This window comes from Epinephelus lanceolatus, chromosome 17 (assembly GCF_041903045.1).
Source record: "Epinephelus lanceolatus isolate andai-2023 chromosome 17, ASM4190304v1, whole genome shotgun sequence".
NCBI classification, from domain to species: Eukaryota; Metazoa; Chordata; class Actinopteri; order Perciformes; family Serranidae; genus Epinephelus; species Epinephelus lanceolatus.
In genome coordinates this window covers 11777324-11799302 of record NC_135750.1, presented here as the reverse complement: position 1 = coordinate 11799302, position 21979 = coordinate 11777324, and the positions used below count along the sequence as shown (strand labels likewise).

The following is a 21979-nucleotide window of genomic DNA, read 5'->3' as shown; positions in this document are numbered from 1 at the left end:
AAAACACTGAAACACAAACAAACACAACATGGCTCTGTGCATCTTCCCTCCTCCAAACTGTACTAAAATTTGATCTCCCTCATATTTTTGTGCTGTTGTTAAATTGTGCTAACATGATATTATGTTAATCATGTTGTCTTGTTGCTTATTGCTCATGCAGTTCAACTTGGATTTAGTGCCATGACGCCGTCGGCACGTGTTGCTGATGCACGATACTTTTTGATTTTCCGGAACATGTCATTCTAACAAATGCTACTTCGGTCAGTTTGCATAAAATCAGACCTGTTAAAGCTCGTACTTGGGACCAGACTAGCAAAACCGGAATTCGATCCAAGTCTACGATCCAGCTGTTGGCAGCTGTGTTGGTGAGAGCGGTGGGTTGAATTTTGTGTGCTCCTTCGTCTTCCAACCAGCACATTGATGCTGATGCATTTCCATTTGTTCATGCACCCATTTATGCATTGTGTTTCCTGCCTCTTTTTTATTATCTCTGGTAGGTTTCACTATATTTAATGTGTATCACTATAAAACTCTTGATCTTAAAACATAATTGTATCATATGTATCTGTTTTGAGCGCTGTTTCTACCTCTGAACATGAGTTTCTGTCTGTGTTGGGTGTTTTTTATGGTCCAGTGATGAGGACATGCAAAGCCTGGCCAGCCTGATGAGCATGAAGCAGGCTGACATCGGCAACCTGGACGACTTTGAGGAGGAGAATGAAGAGGACGAGGAGAACAGGGTTAACCAGGAGGAGAAGGCTGCAAAGATCACAGGTGACTTGACACAAAGCACTTTTTATTTCTTTGTAAGGTGACACATGTAGTTTTGTATGAGGTGATATACTGTAACAGCTGAAGTTAATCAGAGTCACCCAGATCACTGCTTTGCTGGAATCAGCCATTAGACATGAGCACTGAACTGTCATTCAATGGTAAGTATGTCTGCTATAGCAGATGATTTGGCAGATAGCAAATCAACTTGACCAGTAAAATGCTTTTCCATCTTCCCAAACTGACTACTTGGCGGATTCAATCTCAAACCCTCCTGAATAATCACCCAGACCAGAATAACCAGGAGGCTTCAGTGGGGCATCAACTTTGCTTCTTTATGGATTTCTTATGTTGTTTAAAGTTTCTGCTCCTGTAATCGTGCATGCTTACATGAGTTTCATTTACTGTGTTTGTCAGCTTCAGGGTTATCTTCTATTGCTTACTTTCCCCCTACTCCCATTATTCCTTGTTCATTGCTTTCTCCCTGTGTTGTTGGACTAGACGTCGACTGACGGTGGCTACATACATGCTGAGGTTCATTCTGTGGTCTTATGTTTGGGCCCTGGTGCTTTCTGCTTTGCTTAATCCAACTTTTCTTCATGTTAAGCTTCATGCTTTCTGTCCTTTCTTTTCCCTTCCTTGCTCTTTGTCTCATTTATATGTATATGCATTGAGCGCCTACAGCGATGCTTCACTAGCGTGCCTCTCTGAATCAAAGGCCTGGCCACGCTGCCAAACCTTCCCACTATCTGCTACCTACCCAAAAAGCCAGCAATACTAACGCTAGGCTAACCAACGCATACCCTGCAAAACATATGTTCTCTTTTTATCTTTTACTTACAGTATGAAAATAATGAAAAGAGAATATATTAAACCTAAAAAAGATGCATTGTGCATCTTCATAAATACATATTTTGTGAATTTGTGTGTGTGTGTGTGTGTGTGTGTGTGTGTGTGTGTGTGTGTGTTAGATGTGTCCTGACTGAAAGATACTTTTCAGCCTTTACCTGTTAGTGTGTAAGATAGAAATAGAATGACAGTAGGGCGGACATTGAACTGTTTGCTGTGGTCATTTGACTGGCACAAAAAGAAATGGTGATTTTTTTATTTATTTTTTTTTGTTTGAGTAGGGCCATAACGTGTGTCACACTCACTAGTTTGAGAACACCGTTTGACCTGTTCTTACACCTGTTTTCCTTATTGAATAGAAAAATACAACCGTACACCAGTCCAACGTTCTCTCTTCCACTGAACTAGGGCTCATGTTAAAAGACTAGCATAACTCATTTGGAGAATAGCTGAATGCGCAGCCACTGATCAATATCAGAGGATGTTCCCTCCCCAAAAATTCAATTGGTTACTCTAGATAGTCATCTAGTTAATTGACCTACTAGTCCAACAATCGCCAACTCTGGTTTGGTTGAAAAAAATCCTGAATTCACTGAGTTAGGTGTAAAAATATGTTGATCTAAAGGCTGTTAATCCCTGCGGTCTCTCATCCTAGCAGCAAACAAACAGGGAAATAACAGATACAGTGATATTTCAAAAGTAAAAGATACTACTACTACTATTGGACCTGCTGCAAGTCATTTCTTTTATACGGTACTTTATACAGAAGTTAGCCTGCTAAAACGGCTGCACCTAAAACTGGCCACCACTCTGACCATCCTGCAATGTTAATTAAAATGGGACTGTCCATTCTACTCTCATTCTGTTTGTATGGTGTGTACGTTCTATCAAGTTAGTATAGCTTTTCAATGCAGCAGTTTAGCTGCTCTGGCGTCACTATTACAGTTAACCAAAGCTTGCAGTTTGAAGTACAGCATTTACCTACATGTCCCTGTACAAATATATTAGTGGTGAGTATATATTTGGTGATATACTGTCCATCAAAAACTTCTTTCCAACCTATTAGCTAGTTAGTTTAATAACAGCAATACCATTGCAAATCATACTCTGAAATGTATGAGCTCTTTTCAGCTCTTTATATTTAAATATATTTGTGTTATTAAAAGAAAGTTGTGTGTGTGAGTGTGTGTTTGTGTGGATAATTCGATGGGATGTTATTTTGCCTTGTTCACTGCTATTCTTCCTTCCTCCCTTCCTGTATGGCCCTGTCGTTTACAGAGATAGTAAACCAGTTGAATGCCCTCAGCTGCTTACATGGGGATGATGATGATGATGATGGTGTCCTTAAGCGAGCACGCAAAGCAACCGCTAAGCCTGCCGCTTCCTCCCAAGGTCTTTTTTCACCTTTCTTTCACCTCTCTCATCCTGTGTTCCCGACTCCTCTTTCTCTGTCTTGTGAACATTGTGTCACCTCTACACTACAATTCATTACCACAGTTTCTTTCCATACATTTATTTTTCTTAATCCTTACTCTTTCAGCCTTCCTCTCTTTTCGTTTCTCTCTCTTTAAATCAAACGCCCCATCCCCCAATCCTCCTTGACATTGGAATTGTGATGGTGTTGTGGTTATGTGGTGTTACAGTTGATATTGGTCCATGTGGTGATGTGATGTACAAGGTGTTGTGAACACATCAGTTGGTGTTCATCCTTTTGGTTCCCATTCTTTTTTTTGTTTTGTTTTGTGACTGTGTTGCCTTCCCCATTCTTTTACTGCAATTGGTAGTGAACCAGACCAGGTAAACTGTATCCAAACAGACTCCTACATCAAAAACACATCTTTTCAGGGAGACAAACGTGGTTTTGCTTTGTTTTCAAATTCGTGTATTTGAAAACATTGTATTTGTTGTCAGATGAACTGTGTATTGGATTTGTGGTATTCTCAAGTAGGGCTGCAATGATTAGTCGACTAATCGGTAACTAATCCACTATTAAAATGATCGGTGACTATTTTAGTAGTCGTTCAAATATTGGCAGCTTTACACACTCTTCCAAGACGGTGAACTAAAAGCCTTTGGCGTGAGTACGAAACAAGACATTAGATGACATCATTTTGGGGCTTGGGAGAGACAGACCGACATTTTTCAACATTTTAACCCATTTTTTTGATAAAATGATTAGTCGACTAATCGAAGAAATAATCGTTAGTTGCAGCCCTATTCTCAAGCTGGTGAGACACTTCATTGCTAAGTTAGATGCTGTTGGGCTGAGGAAGGGGAACATCAGCATTAAACTAGAGGTCTGTATATGAGCAGGGTGTCTATAGATCCTTAAAAAGTCAATGTTACAATAAGGCATTAAAAATCATTGAGTAGTCATAAATTTGATGCTTAAATAAGTAAAACATGATTTGTCCAAAATTCTGTCTGAAATTTTGTTAAAAGGTGTCATTAACAGGTCTTAAAAAGCATTAAATTTAACTGATACTTGTAGACACCCTGGTGCTGTGAAAGTAGGGCCGCACAAAATGCAAAGAAATTATATTGTAATTATTTTGAGAGTTACTGCGATTGATATATGAGTCACGATTTTAGTGGAACAATGTTAGCGAATATTGCATTTCATTTTCACTGAGGAAAAAAAAATAAAATAAAATTGATTATGATGTGATTTTTGCTGGGGTCTGCACAAAAAAGCCAGTTCCCTTACATCTGGAATAAATGCTTTGTAGGCCAGGTCCTCTCTGTGGCACCACAATGCTTCATTTATAATGTTACAGTTTAACTTTTACCATAAAAAAAAATGCAGCTCCTGTTATGTAGATATTGTGTTTTTAGATGATGTTTCAATTAATTGTGCAGCCCTGTGTGAAAGAAGAGGAGTAAAAGCTTTCATTCTCGCTTCAAAGATTAAACGACATAGTTTTGCTGGCTAGTTCTTCATCATCAGTTCAAGGTTAACTACCTACGGAAATAACTAATCATTGCTTCTAGTATATAAATACTCTTGGCTTTCTGTCATACAGGACAAACCCAAAACTTAATTTAGGAGCCTCACATTTTACACAAATGTTTTCCACTTTTCCTGTGATTTAAAAACAGAAGTGAGCTTATTCGGGTTTCTTAGATTACTTTACACACTCAACAGTCACAAACCATGCTACACACAGATGTAAATACACACCCACGCACATGTGCACTTTCCATGGCCTAAAATTGGTCATGAATGTTGTCAGTAAGTGGCAAGGAAAAGTGCTGCACCTCTTATCAGCTACCACCACTTCACTTAGCCACCCTACATATAGACCAAGGGACACACTCTTCATACACACAGCACTTTTTCTCTTTGCTCAGATTCTCACATAGCACTCAGCAGCACTTCTTGGCATCTACCTCACACACATTTAACCTCTTTTCAAACTGACCCACACCCTGGCAGCATGCGATTGAGCCCACAGTGAGGATGATGAAGATAAAGTGGACAATTCTCCGCCTCTCCAGCCAGGATCTCCGTAGCAACTCTATACTGCCTTCACCGTCTCCCACAGTAACCCTCCATACCACACAAATTTTCCCACAATGCCACTGCTGCACATGCATTGAAGTGGGCTGAAGTGGCAGAGAAACACAGAAATGTTTAGGCAGCGCTCCCCCAGCAAGAGGGGAGACTTAAACAAGACTGAATGGTCTTAACGCTCATGGTTCACTCCAAAGTGCAGATGTTGGTATATTTGGGTTTGTGAATGTTTGTATTCATTTAATTTTGTGGTACTTATTGTTCAGTAGCTGTGATTTTGACTCTGTTGTTCCTGTGTATGACTTTATGTTTGATTCTGTGGAAACAGAGCTCATCAACAAGTTGAACTTCCTGGAAGACGAGGACCAGGAAGCGTCTCCTGCCATGGGCTCAAATCCCTTCGATGATCCCGGTGACGACCTTCATCCTAACCACCTCAACCCGTTTGGTGATCCTGATGAAGAAGGTATGTTCAACTCTGTGTCCATGTGACAAGAACATTCTGTCTGGTTTTATTGTGAAAGGTGGATATTTCGTCTCTTATTATGAAGTAATGTTATCATAACAAAAGTGTTTATTTTGGGGGGTGTCACTAGAATGACAGGTGATGTGATGAAGTTAAAGGTTTAGGGTGTGCACATACCTCGAATGTGTGTAGTCATGTGTCACTATAGCAGGTAGGCTTCAATGCTTTCAGTCAGACAGCTAAACCAATATTTTTGTCTGACCACCTCAGTAGCCAGGTGTATTAGTATGGATTATTTGTTTTTGGGTGGCATGCTCACACACACATAAAGCTCCCGCTTTGATGCTTGTTTGCTTGTTTAATCTGACCCTTATTGTCTGTATGGCTCTGTGATTTTGTTTGATTCTTTTACACGTTTCCTTTTGAGTATATTCTTTCACATGTCTTGTGTGAGATCCTGATCTTATTACCAGTATTTAAACTTAACATAGGTTTGCTGGTTTCATTTGATTATGGGAATGGTATGGTTGCCTTGTTTTTTATTTAGGAGCAGTGTGTTCCTGTGGATTTGAGCACACAAAAAACATGTTTGAATTGTTAATCAAAATTGTACTGTATTTGTGGTTAAGCTATTTCTTTATACGATATTTAAAAACACAAAATGAGAAGGTAAAAAGGCAGAAAAGTCCATAATGCTTAGCTCGTTACCAGGACTACAGTCACTTATCTTGACTCTCCTCTGCTTTCTAACCCAGTCGGGTGACAAGCTACCAGAGCTCTTCTCTAATAAAGAAGATACCATGTTTTACAGTCTTGTATAGTATGTGTTGTACATGCAGTCTCTCCTCTCTGTCAAACAGAGCCCCCTGCCCAGCCGGTCTCAAGGCAGCGGGTGGATGACGATTCCTTCTATGACGCCTCAAATCCGTTCAATGAGCCGGATGAACCTGAGACAGAATTGGTCCCAGGGAACCCCTTCGAAGAGCCCGACCCGGACATGGACCTCCAGTCAGACCCAGAACCCCCCAAGCCCAGGCAGAGGAAGGGGGTGCGGCCTGTCGACATGAGCAAGTACTTGTATGCTGACACCACTCGCAACGAGGAAGAGGAACTTGACGAGTAAGACTTTATTTGAATCCCCCTTTTCTTCATCTTCTGATATTTGCTATCCCTTGACATTACATGATATCACTTGCATTAGTTACACATTCACTTGCATTGGCACAATATAAGGAGCCCTTTTCTGTTTGTATGTAGTGCATTTAACAGGTTGTGTATGTCAGAGTAGAGAAGCCCTTTGCTAAACTGTAGGGCTACTGACATGGTTTGAGTGTCTGTGAGTAGCCCTTAGTAGAAGCAGTCTGGAAGGATCCAGGCAGCCCAGCTTGGTTACTGTTGGCAGGCCAAGTCATGTAAGACCCCTCCTTATAGAGGCGCACTTGAAGCCCCCCCACCAGGGCCGAATGACGAGGCAGCTCTTTCAACGGGAACAAGGGCCCTGTTGTTTCACTGCATTCTTTAACCTTGTCTCCCTCCTTTCCCTCCTCTGTCGTTCCTTCCCTCCCTCCCTCCCTCCCTCTTCCTCCTATCAACTTGTTGCCCCATACTTTCCCTCCTTGCCATCCTCCTTAACTTCCTCTTCGACTCTGCTCATTTTTATTTCACCTCCTCTGTAATCCTCCCCTCCTTCCCTTTCTAGTTTTTCCATCCCTTTAGCCAAGTCCTGTGATGGAATCCTAGCTACTTCCCAAGCAAGAACGTTTAAAGTCATCGAATAGAATACAATGTGTTTACAAAATATCTAATCAGTGATTCAGAACTGGAACGAAACTTATGTCTGCGGGGATCCCTCTGCAAAGACGACCTCTGCGGACAAGTGGCCGTGCCTAAATTGTAAATGTAAACTTTTAGTTGTTGAGCGAGGCTGTCACATAGATAGCCATATGTTTTAGTCCCCTCGGCTGTCTAAAGACAGACAGGTTATTGACTGGCATGTTTCTTTTGCTCTGTTTCTTACACCAGGAGCAGTTCTCTGCAGAATAGAAAGTTCAAGAGGGCAGCGCAGTGTTTTGACTGGAGCCCTTTCACATGTCTTTTAGCCAGCGCTGGTCTGTTAAAGCTGCTCTATAGGCCTGCCTGCTTTTCTTTTCTTCACTTCCCTTCTTTTTCCCCCCCTTCTCTCCGTATCGCTCTGCGGTCAGATAGACACTGAGTAGCTCTAACCTTCTCTTTCAGACAGATACCTAGTCAATCAGCTTTTTTTCTTCCTCACTCTCGCTCTCACCCCCACCCTCTCCATCCAATTCTCTTGTTTGTTTAGGATTGCTTGTTGCATGTTGAGTGAATGTCTCAAGGCCATGCCCCTGCTTTCAGTGCCACAAGCATGCCTGTATATTGATAACACTCTGGTATGCGTGTGTAAGAGTGCCTGTGTGTGTGTATGTGTGTGTGCCTTCGTGCTCCTGCCTGTCTGTCTGTCAGTAGTCCACCATGGGCAGTAAGGATATGAGGTCACACAGACCTGACCTCAGTGCACCTGCATCTTCTATTACCTTACCACTTGTGTGTGTTGTTCATTGTGTTGCACTGAACTCTCATTTCCATGTTGCAGTTTCCTTATGATTAACTAAGCAGAGGGCAGTCGGAGCCAAAGATGGGTTTAAATAATCACTATAATTCAGCAAATGAGGATCTGTATTATTTCTTGTGTGCTCTAGTCTTTCTGTTTAGTGTCACTGAATCTCATTGCTATAATATCCATAACCATATAAAAGAATGCCTCGTCATCATGCTTTGTTTTATTGCACTTTTTTCTTATAGATTTTGTTTTGTGTTATTCGTCATGACAGTTTTTATTTATTGGGATGTTGACAGTTTTAGTGACTGGTTAACAAACACAGTTGGTCTTTGAGGGAAAAGGTCATGTAAATCTTAAAGGGATGATTTTTTTGGCGTGAATTACGCTTGTTATCTGTTTCACCGCCTAGAAGAAGTGTGTACTTACTAATAAACAAGAGGCTCGTGCTTGTGACAGCAAGAGTTGTAAACATTAATGGCGTCCACCTCGGCTGTGCTGTGATATTAGCTAGCTCATTGATGCTAGCAGTAGCTGCACGCTTCCTTCATTGCGGAGATACTGTTGGTGGGTGTAGTGCAGTAGACAGAAAATAGTTCCTTCATGAAACTGCTCACAACAGGTCTGTGGATTATCTTCAGTAACCGGGTCATGATTTGTGGAAAGAGACGTTGCTGTTGAGTTGATAAATAGCACTACAGGTAGAAGAAAATAAAGGTATTTTTGATTTTAGGGTGAACTGTCCCTTTGATAATTTCTCACTCCTATCTTTGCACATTACTACACCTTCAGTTAACAGAAGCATTGCAGTCTGTGAAAGGTCCATGCACTTCCTAGCATGACATCTTCTTGTCTCATCTCACTCTCGCCTGTCACCTCTCCTCTCCCTCCTTTCTCAGATCCAACCCGTTCTACGAGCCAAGGACATCGAGCCCTGTGCGGCCCCCCACTGGCAGCCCCTCCCTGGATATGGGCAGCGGCCAGAAGAGGAGGGCTCCCTCGCCCCCACGTTCCAGCCCTGGCCTCGGCCCCAGTGCGCCAGCTCCCAAACCCAGCTCTGGCCCAGACAGGGAGAGAGCGCAGCCAGTCGGGCCCAGCCCAGTCGCAGCAGTAATGGGGAGAGAGCTGGCCTCCTCTTCCCCGAAGGTAAACAGGCTTCACTTGAATATAATAAACTTCATTTATTCCCATGACAGGCACACAGAAGCATGTAAAAACACAACAGCGAATTTGATAAATGCTTGAATAAAATACAGTCAAGCAGCCTCAGCAGTGTGATGCAGCCTGGAGCTTAATGCGTAGTGAGGTGGAATGTTGGAAGAACTTATTTTTCCTGAGCAAGTATTAAGAACAACCTCTTATTAAAACAAAAGGAAAATGTTTCTTAAACAAAAGCAACTGTACAGAACTGTGCCTAAAGCCTAATGAAATACAATAAATAGAATTGGCAAAATTATAATTTATAAAAGAAACAGTGATCAAAAATAGGTACAGATACAATGCTATTTTTGGCAGTTGACCATTTATCTATACTTGACACTACAGACACATGTAGGCTGGCGCCAGAGAAATATTCAGGTTTGATACCCAGTCCTACATAGAGGAGTCCTTTTCAGCAGTATGGTCAGAGTTTAATGCCTTAAATGTAAAAATCATGGAATGGACACATTAGATATAATGATGTAAATGTAACATGTTGCTTCTTAGCAGTATTTAGACTATGGGGGATCCAGTGCAGCTAAAAGGTATCTCTTTCCATGGCTTAACAATAAGGATTGCCTGATTGCTCAGGCTAGTAAATGTAGCAACTCACTTATCCAAAATAATATTTGAACACATCATTTTTTTCTGGTGTTAATGATGGAAGTCATTCAGTCAAGGATTGAGCCACCCTGCGTCCTTCTCATCTTTTGTTAAGAGTTGCACATGCACAGTTTGATTGGGCTCTCCTGAGAAAATGCCAGCAAAAAAAGGCAAAGTTTATATATCTATCTATGTGAGCTGAAGTGCAAGTGAACTTTTTAATCATCCTGGAAACAAGAGTTTTTGTTGCGTGGCATTAGAGGAGGCCTGTGAGCAGGAACAAGTCCATTCCTGGGGAGGAGGGGGGATTGTCATACCATTTTTGATATGCAAGAATGTAGCTTCGCATCTGTGTAACACTATGTCCTTGTTCTGATTCATTTACTTAAATAAAGGTTAAATATCATAGTTAATTTTAATAAAAATTGACTGCTGGCAATAGATTTCTATACCCACTTAACCACTTGACAGGAAGGGGAAAAAAAACAGTAGCTGTGAACCCTGTTTGAAATCTGCAGTGTAATTTGACCACTGCTTCTTAGTGAATTCACTATCACATACACATACAGTACAATGGGTGATTTATGCTTTTTTAGTTTTATTAACTCATCAGGAATGTTTGTCAGATGACCACAGTTTCGATTAGTTTCATAACTAAAGTAAATGTAATGTAACATTATTTAAACAGTAACAGAGACAGTACATTTTAATATAACCTGAACCATAAAATCCCAGAATTCCACACCTCTAGTTAACTCAACTTAAAATTCTTCATTCTGACTCCTTCTTTGTAGCATGTGTTATTATAAGTGAGTGACTTGGAAGCATTTTTTTTAAGTGTGTGTATGTGTGTGTGTGATGCGTGTGTGTGCGCGTTTGTGTGTCCACATCCAGTGGTCCTTACATTAGCTTTTTTTCCGCCTGCACAATCCCATCTTCTGCCCCATTCTTTATGCTCATGAAACTCCCCAGCTCCTCATTTGAATATAGGTATTTGTTTATTGGGGTGTTTTCGTATGTTTATTTATTTATTTAAATTAGGTAAATCATGGCTGGGTCTAATTAAATGGCTGATGGTCACACACACTCACGGCAGGAGTCAGACCACTGGTGGGGAATGATTGGCTGGGGGTGTGGGGACGGGTGGGGGTTAAAAATGAGTGTGTGTGTGTAGGGGCTCAATGAGCCTATGTGGGGCTTAAACACAGGGGGCTTAACTACAGCAGAGCGATCACAAGGGGGTGTTGACCCCCTGTGCACACACACACACACACACACACACACACACATGAAAACACACTCTATACAGTTACTTATACACACACACAGACACACACAGGTCCCTCCTCCCCATGCAGCTGGCTAGCTGACTGTTTTAGTGTAGCTGGGCGGTGATGCTGGCCGTCCATGTAATTATGGCACAGTGCCTTTATCACCCAGCTGCAGTTGCCTGTGACCGTGGGTGAGGGGGCCTAAACCACTTTAATTACCCAAAGCCAGTGGCCTGTGGTGGGCCACACTTCGCCAAGAGATGCCCCTGCCTCTGGAGCTTGGGGGTGGAGGGAAGGAGGGAGGGACGCAAAGAATGAATTGTGGGTGAGGATTGGGGGGGGGGGGGGTGCAGTGAAGGAGAATAGGTAGAAGATAGTGAAGGGTAGAGGAGAGGAGAACAGTGGGGGGAAGAGGAGGAAGATGGCCAGGGAATAGTAGAAGGAGAGATAGGATGTTCACAGTAACCAAGGATAGGCCTACAGGGTTTGTTGACATATACAGCGAGTGTGAATAGGTTTCTCGTTCTTATTCACACCAAGCACTACGACGCACACACACACACACACACGACTCAGCCATGTGTAGGCTGTGAGATGACCTTTGAATGTATGAAGTCAGAGAGGATTAAGAAGAGACATTCCCACAATGAGAGGCCAAGACGAAGCCAACACATCATCACACAATGGACGTGTGCAGAGTATAGATGTGTGCTTGTGCTCGCATGCATGTTCGTTTCTGTTCTTATAGTTTCTAGGATGCCTAAGGCTCAGTTCAGTGAGTATGTACTGGGGCAGGTATAACCTTCCCCCGAAACACAGCTAACCTCTACCTCTCTCATATTAGAGGTTTCAAGGTGTGTATTCTCCATTTATATTTATTTCTACTGACTATTCATGTGGGCAATTGGTATGTAGGACCAAGATAAACACACACATGCAGTCTAATCTCAGAATATGAATAGAAATTGATATATTGAAAGCAGCCATACTCGGTTATACATTTACAACCTGCCCTGAAGGGTATGAAATGTCTCACACCTGTTTTGTTGAATGAAATCTCGTCTTCGCTAACCAAGAAGAGATTAGCATGTCTTGAATGACATTTACATTTTACACATTTATTCAGGGCACAGGTAACAAAAGCTTTTACTGCTTGATCACCATAGTTACACTGGACAAACAGTTAAAAGTGTAAGGGTCAGAGCCTTAGTGCTCGAATAATGTTCCTGTGATTGTGTACTGATGTCCAAAAGATAGAACTTGGATAAAAAAATAGCCAAAGCAAGAAAGATGCTTAGTTTTCTCTTAAGATGAGAGCACAGCAGTGGAGAAGAAGGATGTAGGAAAGGGATATGGGTCATGGAGATATTATGATGTGAACTACTATAATACCTATGTATCATATACTAAAAATGAATACTGTCATATTTTGGCTTAGCTAAACTCTCTTGTTCTTGTCACGTACGAATTCACTCAGGAGATTTAGCTTTAAACTTTGTCTTGTAGATGTAGTTTTATCCTCCTTGTCATTGCATTAAAACCACCCACTTCAATGCCAGCCTGTGAAGAATCGGGACATCTACAGGACATATGGTGTGCACCCACTTACTCCGTACACAGGTATTACACATATGGATTGGATTTACATTAAGCTCTAACAAGAGCTCAAAGCTCTGGATTTCTGCCAGTGGAAGACACGTTCAGAGCTTTCAAATTAATGGACAGGATAAGATGGCAAATACTGAACAACTCAAATGCATTTATTGAAACGTGGGTTACCAGTTGTTGGGGTGTTTCATCTTGAGACAATCCAGGGGGACCTGAGAGACCAATGCTTAACAAATTTGCATTTAGCATGCAGGGTTTAGAGATGTAAATGGAGGTGTACAACCTGCAGCATCTCAACTTTTTTCCCCCAAGGAGTACATGTGCTCGTAAATGAAAACAAATTGGGAGCACAGCAAAAAAAAAAAAAAATGTAATACAGAGTTTATTAATAGAAATGTATCAAATGCATATTTATACTGCAGCTGTGCAGCACTGCTCTGGTCAGAGCAAGGAAAACAGTCTCAAACACAGTCTGTAGCCAGATTTGTATTTTTATTTTTTGGCTATATCCAGAAAGATAGAAAGACCCAGCAGAAAGACAGGATCAGTTGCTTCATGCTGTCATCTCTCTGAAGCTGTTGTTCTCTCTACACTAAAACATTGAATCTATATGTTCTCCCTCTGCCGATTCCAGTGGACATTGAAGTGACATCGCTAACGCTTTCAGCTGCCCTGTCTTTATAGCCGTCATGCTAACGCTAACTTTAGCTGCCTCAGTTAATATGAAATGCAAAGCTTTGTTAGTTAGTCGAACCTTACGAAGTCCCCTCGCAGGATGCTTCTTTCTCCTCGTTTCCTTTTCACTCAAAATAAAAATAAATGGGCTTGATTTTAGTAATGTCCACTTGTGTAAAATTTAGCCTATTGTATTGATGCTTTTTTCCATGTAATTTAACTTTTACTAAATGACACTGGTTGCATCATTACAGAAGATTCTTCTGTGATTGGTGCATTGCGGCTTGTGCAATTCTGGGGCTTGTAGTTTTTGAATGATTAGCAGCACACTGCTACTTGCACACTGTGCTCCTAAATGATTGTTCTGGATCGCATGGATCTATTTTAGGAGCAAATAAAAGTAAAATGCTCAGTCGAGCCCTGCTATGGAGGTTTTCTTCTCCATGATGCCTAACAGACTTCACATACAATTAATGCAGTCTTTGCCACTTGTGAACCTGTCTCTTGTCGTGTTGGCTTCCATCTGACAATATGAGGTCAGTCCCAGTGTGAACTCAACTCCCAATCTTTCAGACAGCAGTGTCTCCCTGAAACGAGACTTTGAATAAGCCTCTTTACTCTTTGTACATAATACACACTCACAAAACTGGGATCGGGGTTCCCCAGTATAACTGCAGCATTTTACATTGGACCCACAGAAAGTGAAGGTTAGAAGAATGCTTTACAGGCAAAATGACCAGCTGTATATTAATTTCTTTTTGAACTGAAGTCCATGGGGACCACATTTAACAACAGCAAAGCTCCAAGTTTTATCTATCTAGTCATGTGCTCAGTTTTCCCAAATACATGCATGTTAACCAAAACGTTGCAATATAAAATACTTCCATCTACTAGTAGCGCGCCCTGAGCATGCCTGGCCATGTGTGTGCATATGAGCTCCACTTAAGCAGAGTTCAAACGCATGCAGGTGCCCAGTCACACTACTTGGCCATGCATGAGACTGACATGTACTGACGTGCTTTAAATCATTTTATTTTTTTAGCCAAAATGCATGTTTGACAAGTCCTGGGCACAGGAATGGATAAATGAGACTTGGATTAAACTGCACGAGATGTGTGAGTCTATAAACATATGTTTTGATATAGTTTTGCTGTTGTTAACCATAGTCCCCGTTACTTTCAATTCATGAAGAATTTTCGACTTTTTGGGATTCTCTGCTCATCATGGAGGCATCTGAGAAAAACAGACTTTTCTTCATGAAGATAAGGCAAGCAGCGAGTAACTGGTGTGCAAATGGTCATTTGCTGGTGAAATATTCCTTTAACTCTCTGGGTCACTCACTGATGGTGGCATGTCTTTACCTTGACTCGCAAGTGGGCTTCTCAAACTGTTGTTACCATTGTGCATTCACACATTGCACTTTTATCTTTGAATATACATACAGTATGTTATCTACTTTCAGTTGTTGTTGATAGTATCTCAAATATGTTTCCTCGCTGGTGAGAGTGGGTCTTATTAGACGCTTCATGTCTCTCATGCCACTGTGTCTGTCCATTGTCCTGTCTGGGAGATATAGATCCTCAAAGACGTCAAGTTTAAGTTTAGCATCTGTGAAGGAGCTGGAAGGATGGAAACGTCTGTGGGATTAATGTAAATGAACAGAGGGAGTTCCTGTTGGGCGGGTTGTGAGCTCTGTCTGGTCTGATTCAGTCCATCTCTTTTCCCTGGGGCTGATTTCACCCCTCCCAGTAATTCAGTGATCCCCTGCTCCTCCTTTTGTTTCATCTCCATCTCTATTCCTTAGTCAGACCGCTCTACACTTAGATGCGCTGATCTTTGGATTTTTATCAAGTTTCCGCTTCATGAATTATTTGCCTTATTTTCATATAAAGAAAAGTTGGAAGCTGGCATATGTCTGAGGGCAAAAGTTTGAACAAAGAACTTCTATGTTATCTTAATATTTACTCAAAGAAAGAGCAAGCCATCTTCAAGTTGAAGCTGCTGGCACTTAGTTGCTCTGAGGAAACATGTGGATCCAAGAACTGTTGATTACTTTAGAAAACAGTGGTTACTACACAATGGCAGAAGATATTTAGAGTTTGCAAAATCACCCAGGTAAAATCTGCCAGAATCCTACATGATGTCTTAACCACTTTTCCCTCTTTTTCCCATTCCTTTTTACACACTCATCCTTCCCAGAGATGAGAAAGTGAACCAACACTAGACGTATGTTTTCTTTCTCCCCTTCAGTTGAAGGGCTTGTGTGATTACTTATGTTAATCAAAGGGTTCAAATTAAATAGAGTTTTGCAGGTTGTGAGAGCTCCTGTGCCGGGGGGGAGGCAGAGGCCAGAGCTCTCCTTCCTCTCCCAGACTTTGTTTTCACAGCCCCTCCTTCAGTTCAGACTACCTCCAAATTGAAATTAGAATAAATTAACATTATTTAATTGAGTTCGCAGAAGGCTGCGATATTTCTTAATTAGCTTTCACCGGGGTTCGCGGCAGGAGAGGACCACATCCGCACAGTGAAGTGTTACTGAGGTTGGCGTGACGACTGAGGGATGTTTTTGGAGGACAGAGGGGAGCCCAAGAGACAAGGACAGTCATCTCTGGTCTTCTGATCTTTGCCCAGTCCAAGGTCTCTCGTCTTGTTATCAATTATATCCGTTCCAAAGTTATTCCATCTTCTCTGATAACTTTGACATACCTTTAACAAAGAGTCTCAGCTGAGGACATAACGAACGTCCCACAGCCTAATGTTTTTAAACAGTGATTAAATACATTTTATAAGCAACTTTCTAACACCAAACATGTCTCAGTATTTAAAATTTAAAAATGTACTTCCTGTGCTAGAGCGGAAATTCTCAACATGTCTCATGTGCTTGGGTTAAAAGAAACAATGGGGAATGAATGAATCTTATGTTCTCCTGTATTTCTAATCATGTTTGTCAAGACACTATGGTTTTTATTAATGTGAGCATTGGTATTTGTTGCTTGTGATAATATTTTTCTAAAGGAAGGGGTGTGAATTTATCATTTTCTGTACTCATTATGTATAGTTCTATTGATTCCCATCAGGGATGGATGATATATATCGAGTATACTAAATGTCTTGCGCCTTTTTTCCACATGGGATGTATAAAATGTCTATATTGTGAAAATCCTATAAATTGATCGATTGAATTAAATGAGTATAAATTATAAATTATACTTTCCTTTTTTAAACCACCGGCATGAGACTCGCTTTGGCATTTCAGTTTTCTTGCTCTCTCCTATGGCTCTCTCCCTCTTGAAGACACAAAAAGAATTTAAAAAAGACTTACAAATGTGACATGTGAGTTTGTTTTCCATTCACAGTCAATAAATTCGTATCTTTAACAGTGCTGCTGTAACAGTTTAACTTTCTGCTAACTGCTAACATCTAACTGTCGACCCAAAGTTCCAGGTTCACAGCAAGAATATCAACGCTTCTGGCCCGAGACGAGCCGGGTGCTTCAGAATAGTTCAGTTTCGGGTCAGAAATGATTTTGTTATAACAGTACTTTATTTAACTTTATGATAACATACTTACTTAGCTTTATTTTTACAGTAGTTTATGTAGTTGTTAAGTATTGTTGTACTCTGTAGTAGTTTGGAGGAGATTGTAAAATTCCAGATATATATCGTACGTTTCAATATATCCAAAAATATAGTGATATTGTTTAGAAGCCATATTCCCCAGCCGTAATTATTATTATGTAAGTATTAAGTAAATCCAAATGTATAATAGAGCAATAGAGAATAGCGTATAAAGGATGCCATTGTCATAAATCAAGTTACCGAATGTACTTGATTGTCTTTGCTTTTTCTTCATAGTTCAATGGAGCTGTGAAAACACTGAACTTCTTGCTCAATCCAGGTTAATGGTTCTGGATAAAAAGTTTAAGTTAAAGGTAAATATAAGATTTCCAGTGTGATTTGTGTAGCCACAGAAGGATCACAGGAGAGCTGTGTCGCTTAAATTTCAGAACCTGGAATCATTATTAGCAGGGAAAACATAGCGGTCCATTTCAGAGACCATGGTATTGAAGACTCAGTGGCTCCCCTTGGCCACGTTGGCCTTTCCATAAGCTGTGTAATATTAGGAGAATAATCCTTGAGAAGAGTAAAGCTAAGTCAGTGACTCTCAGTGTCTGCCTTTTCCCAGTGTGGACCCCTCCCCAACTCTTATTTGCAGTCTCTGAGTGGTCTGTCATTGGATCTTGTGGGAGAGAGGAGACCCAGTTTCTCCTGTTGGGCAGTTTAGGTCCGATCTTTGGGCTTCCTGTTGTTGCTGCAGGGCATCGCTGTCATCAAGTTGGGTAGAGAGGTATAAGACATTACTGACTACTGAACAAACTCACCTGTTTGGATCCCTTCTAAAAAAGTTGGGGAGTTAAGATAAGGTAGTGTTCTGGGTCAAGTTGTGTAAGGGTTAGTTTTCAGTTTGCTTGTTTAGTGGACATGAAGAGTTAGAGTTATGTTTGAAAGACATGGAGGTGCTCAAAAAGGAATTCTGATGTGATACACAATGTTGATCCTGAAGTCTTACAAGACATAACAAACAATATGTTTGATAATTTTAACAGAATAAATAAAAATCTGATGTTAGTATTTATTCAGGGACTATTCTGAATTCAATTTTATACACGGCTGCCACGAAAGAAGGAGCATGTGTGTTGTGCGCACTAATATGCAATCTTGTGTGTGTGTTGTTGTGAGGGATATATTTTGATCCAGTTACTGTAATGCGGCTATCATTTTTCCACCTCTTCCTCTGTTGGGTGCATGTCGAGTTCACAAGTTAAGCACTGCGAAGAGCTCACTCTCCTCAATACCCGCGCCGACTGGTGTAAAAGGGCCTTCCGCAAAGCGCCGCTTGTAATCTGCCTTTGGTAAGTCCTCCTTAGTTTTATCTGCCAAGGATTACCTCACAAGCTGCAAGCAGGAGAGAACGAGGGAGACGCAGAGCAAGAGAGAGAGAAATGAAAAGCAAGTCAAACAGAAAACGATGAAGATGGAACAAAATGAAAACAAATCGCTGTGTAATCTCTATAAGAGAGAGACCTGCTTTAGAGTTGAAGGGAGGTTTCCCTCGCCACTCATTTAGAGAGGGAATTGACTAATCCCTCCGTGATTGATGTCTGCTATGAGAGGCTCTATAGCAGACTAATAGGGCTTATGAGGATGACCAGAAAGTCCTTTGTGTGTGCATGCCTGTGTGTGTGTATATGTGAATGAACCAAACCTTTTTGTCTTGTGTGTCCCTCTATCCAGTGGCCATAGAGGCCAGGGGTTTGAATGACATGGCGGCCGAAGAAGGGGTAACTTTATCTTAATCTGGTCTTAATCTGCCGCAGTCCTCCAGGTGTGTGTGGGCTTAAACCCAGAAGGATCCAGGGTTTTGGGGTGAGGTTTAAGGGGGCTTCGGGTGAGGAGATAGAAGTCCATGCACTTGAAAACTCCTTCGACCTGAAGAACAACTAAGACCCCCCGCACATTCTTGAAAACCACGCTCACTTAGTCATGCCATACCTTACTCCCGTCATCCTTAAGTGGCCCCTGCTACATTTTAATTGAATTAAACCAACCGTTCTCTATAATTTAAAAAGGACCTTAGAAGTACCTTATGAATTAGTCTTAGTGATTTGTCTTCCAAATTATGTGCATGCGTTTAAGTGTGTGTGTGTGAGTGCGTGTGCGCGCACTCTGTGTTTGAGGAAAGGAGCGCGAGTGTAGAAATGATAAGGCTTTAATTGCCTCTTTATAAAGCCCTCCAGTACCCTCTCTTTTGGACTGTTATGGTATGCAGGTGTGTGCTCTTATACGCTATAGGAAATACTAAGTGGCATTTTCAGTGCTTAACGCGTAGATCACTGAGTGGGATCATTCCCTCTGCTTTTAATTGAGCACTCTCGTAGCAGCTCAACGAGATTTGATCATGCAGTCCTGTCTTGGTTATCAGAGTGTACATATAGGTTGGTTTGCCCGAAGCAGTTTTTGGTGGTTTGTTAGCTATGCCAGTGAGATGGTAGTATGTGTCCATTGTTTGGTTGTTTTGTTTGTCCCACACATTAACAGACATTTAAGAGAATAAATTCTAATGTCTTTGATGATTCTTTTGATCTTGTACCATCAGTAGTCAAAATTATTCACTTCTTCATTGATTCAGTGCATGACAAAATACTTCAAAATCTGGTGGCTACATCCCTGTCAGCCTTAGCCAACTGCAAGCTAACGTTAGCATGTTAGCATACTAAAGAATACATGTCAAAATAGAGAAATAGCTTCAGGCAAATGGTGTTGAAATGGAGTAGTACTAGATGATGTGCATATTAGGATTTGTTGGTGCATGAGACAGAGTATTAAAAGCGGTCAACCAATCAGCCACGAAAAAAGACAATGAGGATATTTACTGATATTAAAAGCATTTAACTGGCTAAACACAAGTTGACTTTGAGTGAGCTTAGCACTAACTGCTATCGTTCATCAAAAATGTGTTTACAAAACAAGACCGGTCATTTTGGGCACTTTTTTGACAGCGGATCAGTTTGAGTTATTGCAGAGAGAAATAGAAGAGTCAGGAGCAGCCACCGTGAGCTGTTAGATAAAGAGCTGCAGACGACAAGCTGCACACCTTTAACTTGGCGAGGTAACCAACTTCTTTCACTGTGCCCTGCTGTAAGCAGACTCAGGCCATGTGCAGCCAAAAATCAGATGACTATTGCTCACAGAGTGATGGAAAAAGGCCAGTTATTGGAAACTTCTGTCTGTGACCTGTAGTATTAAACACCATTTGCTGTTACATCAGTAACTACAGGTGTCGCCAAATCAACTGGGACTTAAATCTTTGCCACTTCAAGGTTTCAGTGATACACCATTAACTAAAGCCTCACAGTTATTCACGTGATCTTTTCCCTCTCTTTGTGTCTTAACTTTCTTTATCGATTCCTACTTCCTCTCTTTCTAGATGCTCTTGTCATACTCCTCCCTCTCCTTCTCTGTCTGTGTGTAGCATTTTCCTCCACCACACCCTTCCTCCTCCACTATGTGTGTGTGTTGATGCATGTGTATTCTGATCAGGAGTCAAAGGGGTGACTTTGTAATTATGTTCATTTTAATTGGCTGTGCTATCACCCCTCTCATCACTTTAGAGCCCACACTGCGCTGGACAATGGCAGTCTATAGTGGGGGGGGGGGGGGGGGGGGGGGCTGCACAACTGCTGTGTCAAGACCCCCCTACACACACACACACACACACTCAGTCAGCCTCTTTACCTGCGGAACATAATTCCTAAAGTGGCCTCCTTAATGAGTTTTCCCTGCCCAGGCTTAGATTAATTGATAAATGGCAGCGTTATCAACACAGCTGATCTCTGAATCCATTGCACCACTAATTTGTTTGTTGAAGATGGCAGTTAAAGGAGATTAATACGTTATAGATTTATAAGAGCCACCCCCCTCCTGTCTCTTCCTCCTTCTCTTCCTTCTCTCAAAGCTTTATTTATTTGTCGGATGAAGATGAGGAGGTAGAGGAAGAAATGGGTGGCCTTCGGATTCTTTTTCTGGAGTCTTTAAGTTAAATTGCTCGGCCAATAGATTGTAAAATCAAAACATGCAACACATTCACTAGTAACCATCATCTGTAAGTCAAGGCAGTCTAGCAATGACCTGGAGCCTCATTACAGAAAAATGAAATGAAATGAAAAATGTGTGCTAGGAAACTATCCGTTGTTTATATTTCAGAATCGGATCTTTATTTGATCAGTTAAAGTTCATATGTTTAATCATATTCTTGATGACCAGTTAATCCATCATCAATTAATCGCTACTGTCAGTACTATGTAACAGGAGCAATTCTAAACTCATACCTGTGTCCTGTCCTATCTCAGACCTCTTATCTTATCTTAACTTAAGGAATCCTAACTATAACTTTAATCTCAATTCCTCAATCAACACTCATTCTGTTATGGATGTGTCTGTGTTTAGAATATACATAGACTGCCTGTATTGTTAAACACAGTGTAGGTTACTCAAGATGGACAAAAAATAATATTAGCAGCTCTAACTTGTCGCTGGCGAGCTAACTTGCTATCATGAACATAAAAGAGAGGCGTTCAGTTTTAGCTATGAGGAGTCGGAGGCACTAATCGTGCCAAAAGAAGAGATGAAACCCCGCCTTTCGGGAAGTTTCGTTTTTTCGTTTTCTCTTTTTAAGCGTCATCATACAGTTTGAGTAGCCTTTCAATAATTATATTTTAGTGCTCTTGTTGTCCCCTGTCTTCATTGTCATTGCCATGCAGATCCAGCAACAGTGCTGCTGCCACTTTGTGCAGTTATTTTGAATTTAGGACAGGGTCATTGCCATCCTAATTTAGGATTCCTAACTTTGGAAACCCCGAAGTTTCTGTGATGAGACCCCGTCACTGT

General features: G+C 41.2%; 1 protein-coding gene across 5 annotated transcripts in view; it reads left to right on the top strand.

Annotated features, from left to right (window-relative positions):
• ehbp1 (EH domain binding protein 1) overlaps positions 1–21979 on the top strand; it is a 162787-nt gene that overhangs the window by 50035 nt on the left and 90773 nt on the right. For 3 of the 5 annotated variants that reach the window (XM_033612643.2, XM_033612641.2, XM_033612639.2), the window contains exons 7-11: positions 635–774; positions 2899–3012; positions 5463–5600; positions 6461–6719; positions 9075–9321. In XM_033612643.2, coding sequence (XP_033468534.1) covers positions 635–774; positions 2899–3012; positions 5463–5600; positions 6461–6719; positions 9075–9321 — 898 coding nt within the window. The remainder of the gene's footprint in view (positions 1–634; positions 775–2898; positions 3013–5462; positions 5601–6460; positions 6720–9074; positions 9322–21979) is intronic. The other 2 variants (XM_033612644.2, XM_078160960.1) reach the window with 1 other exon arrangement.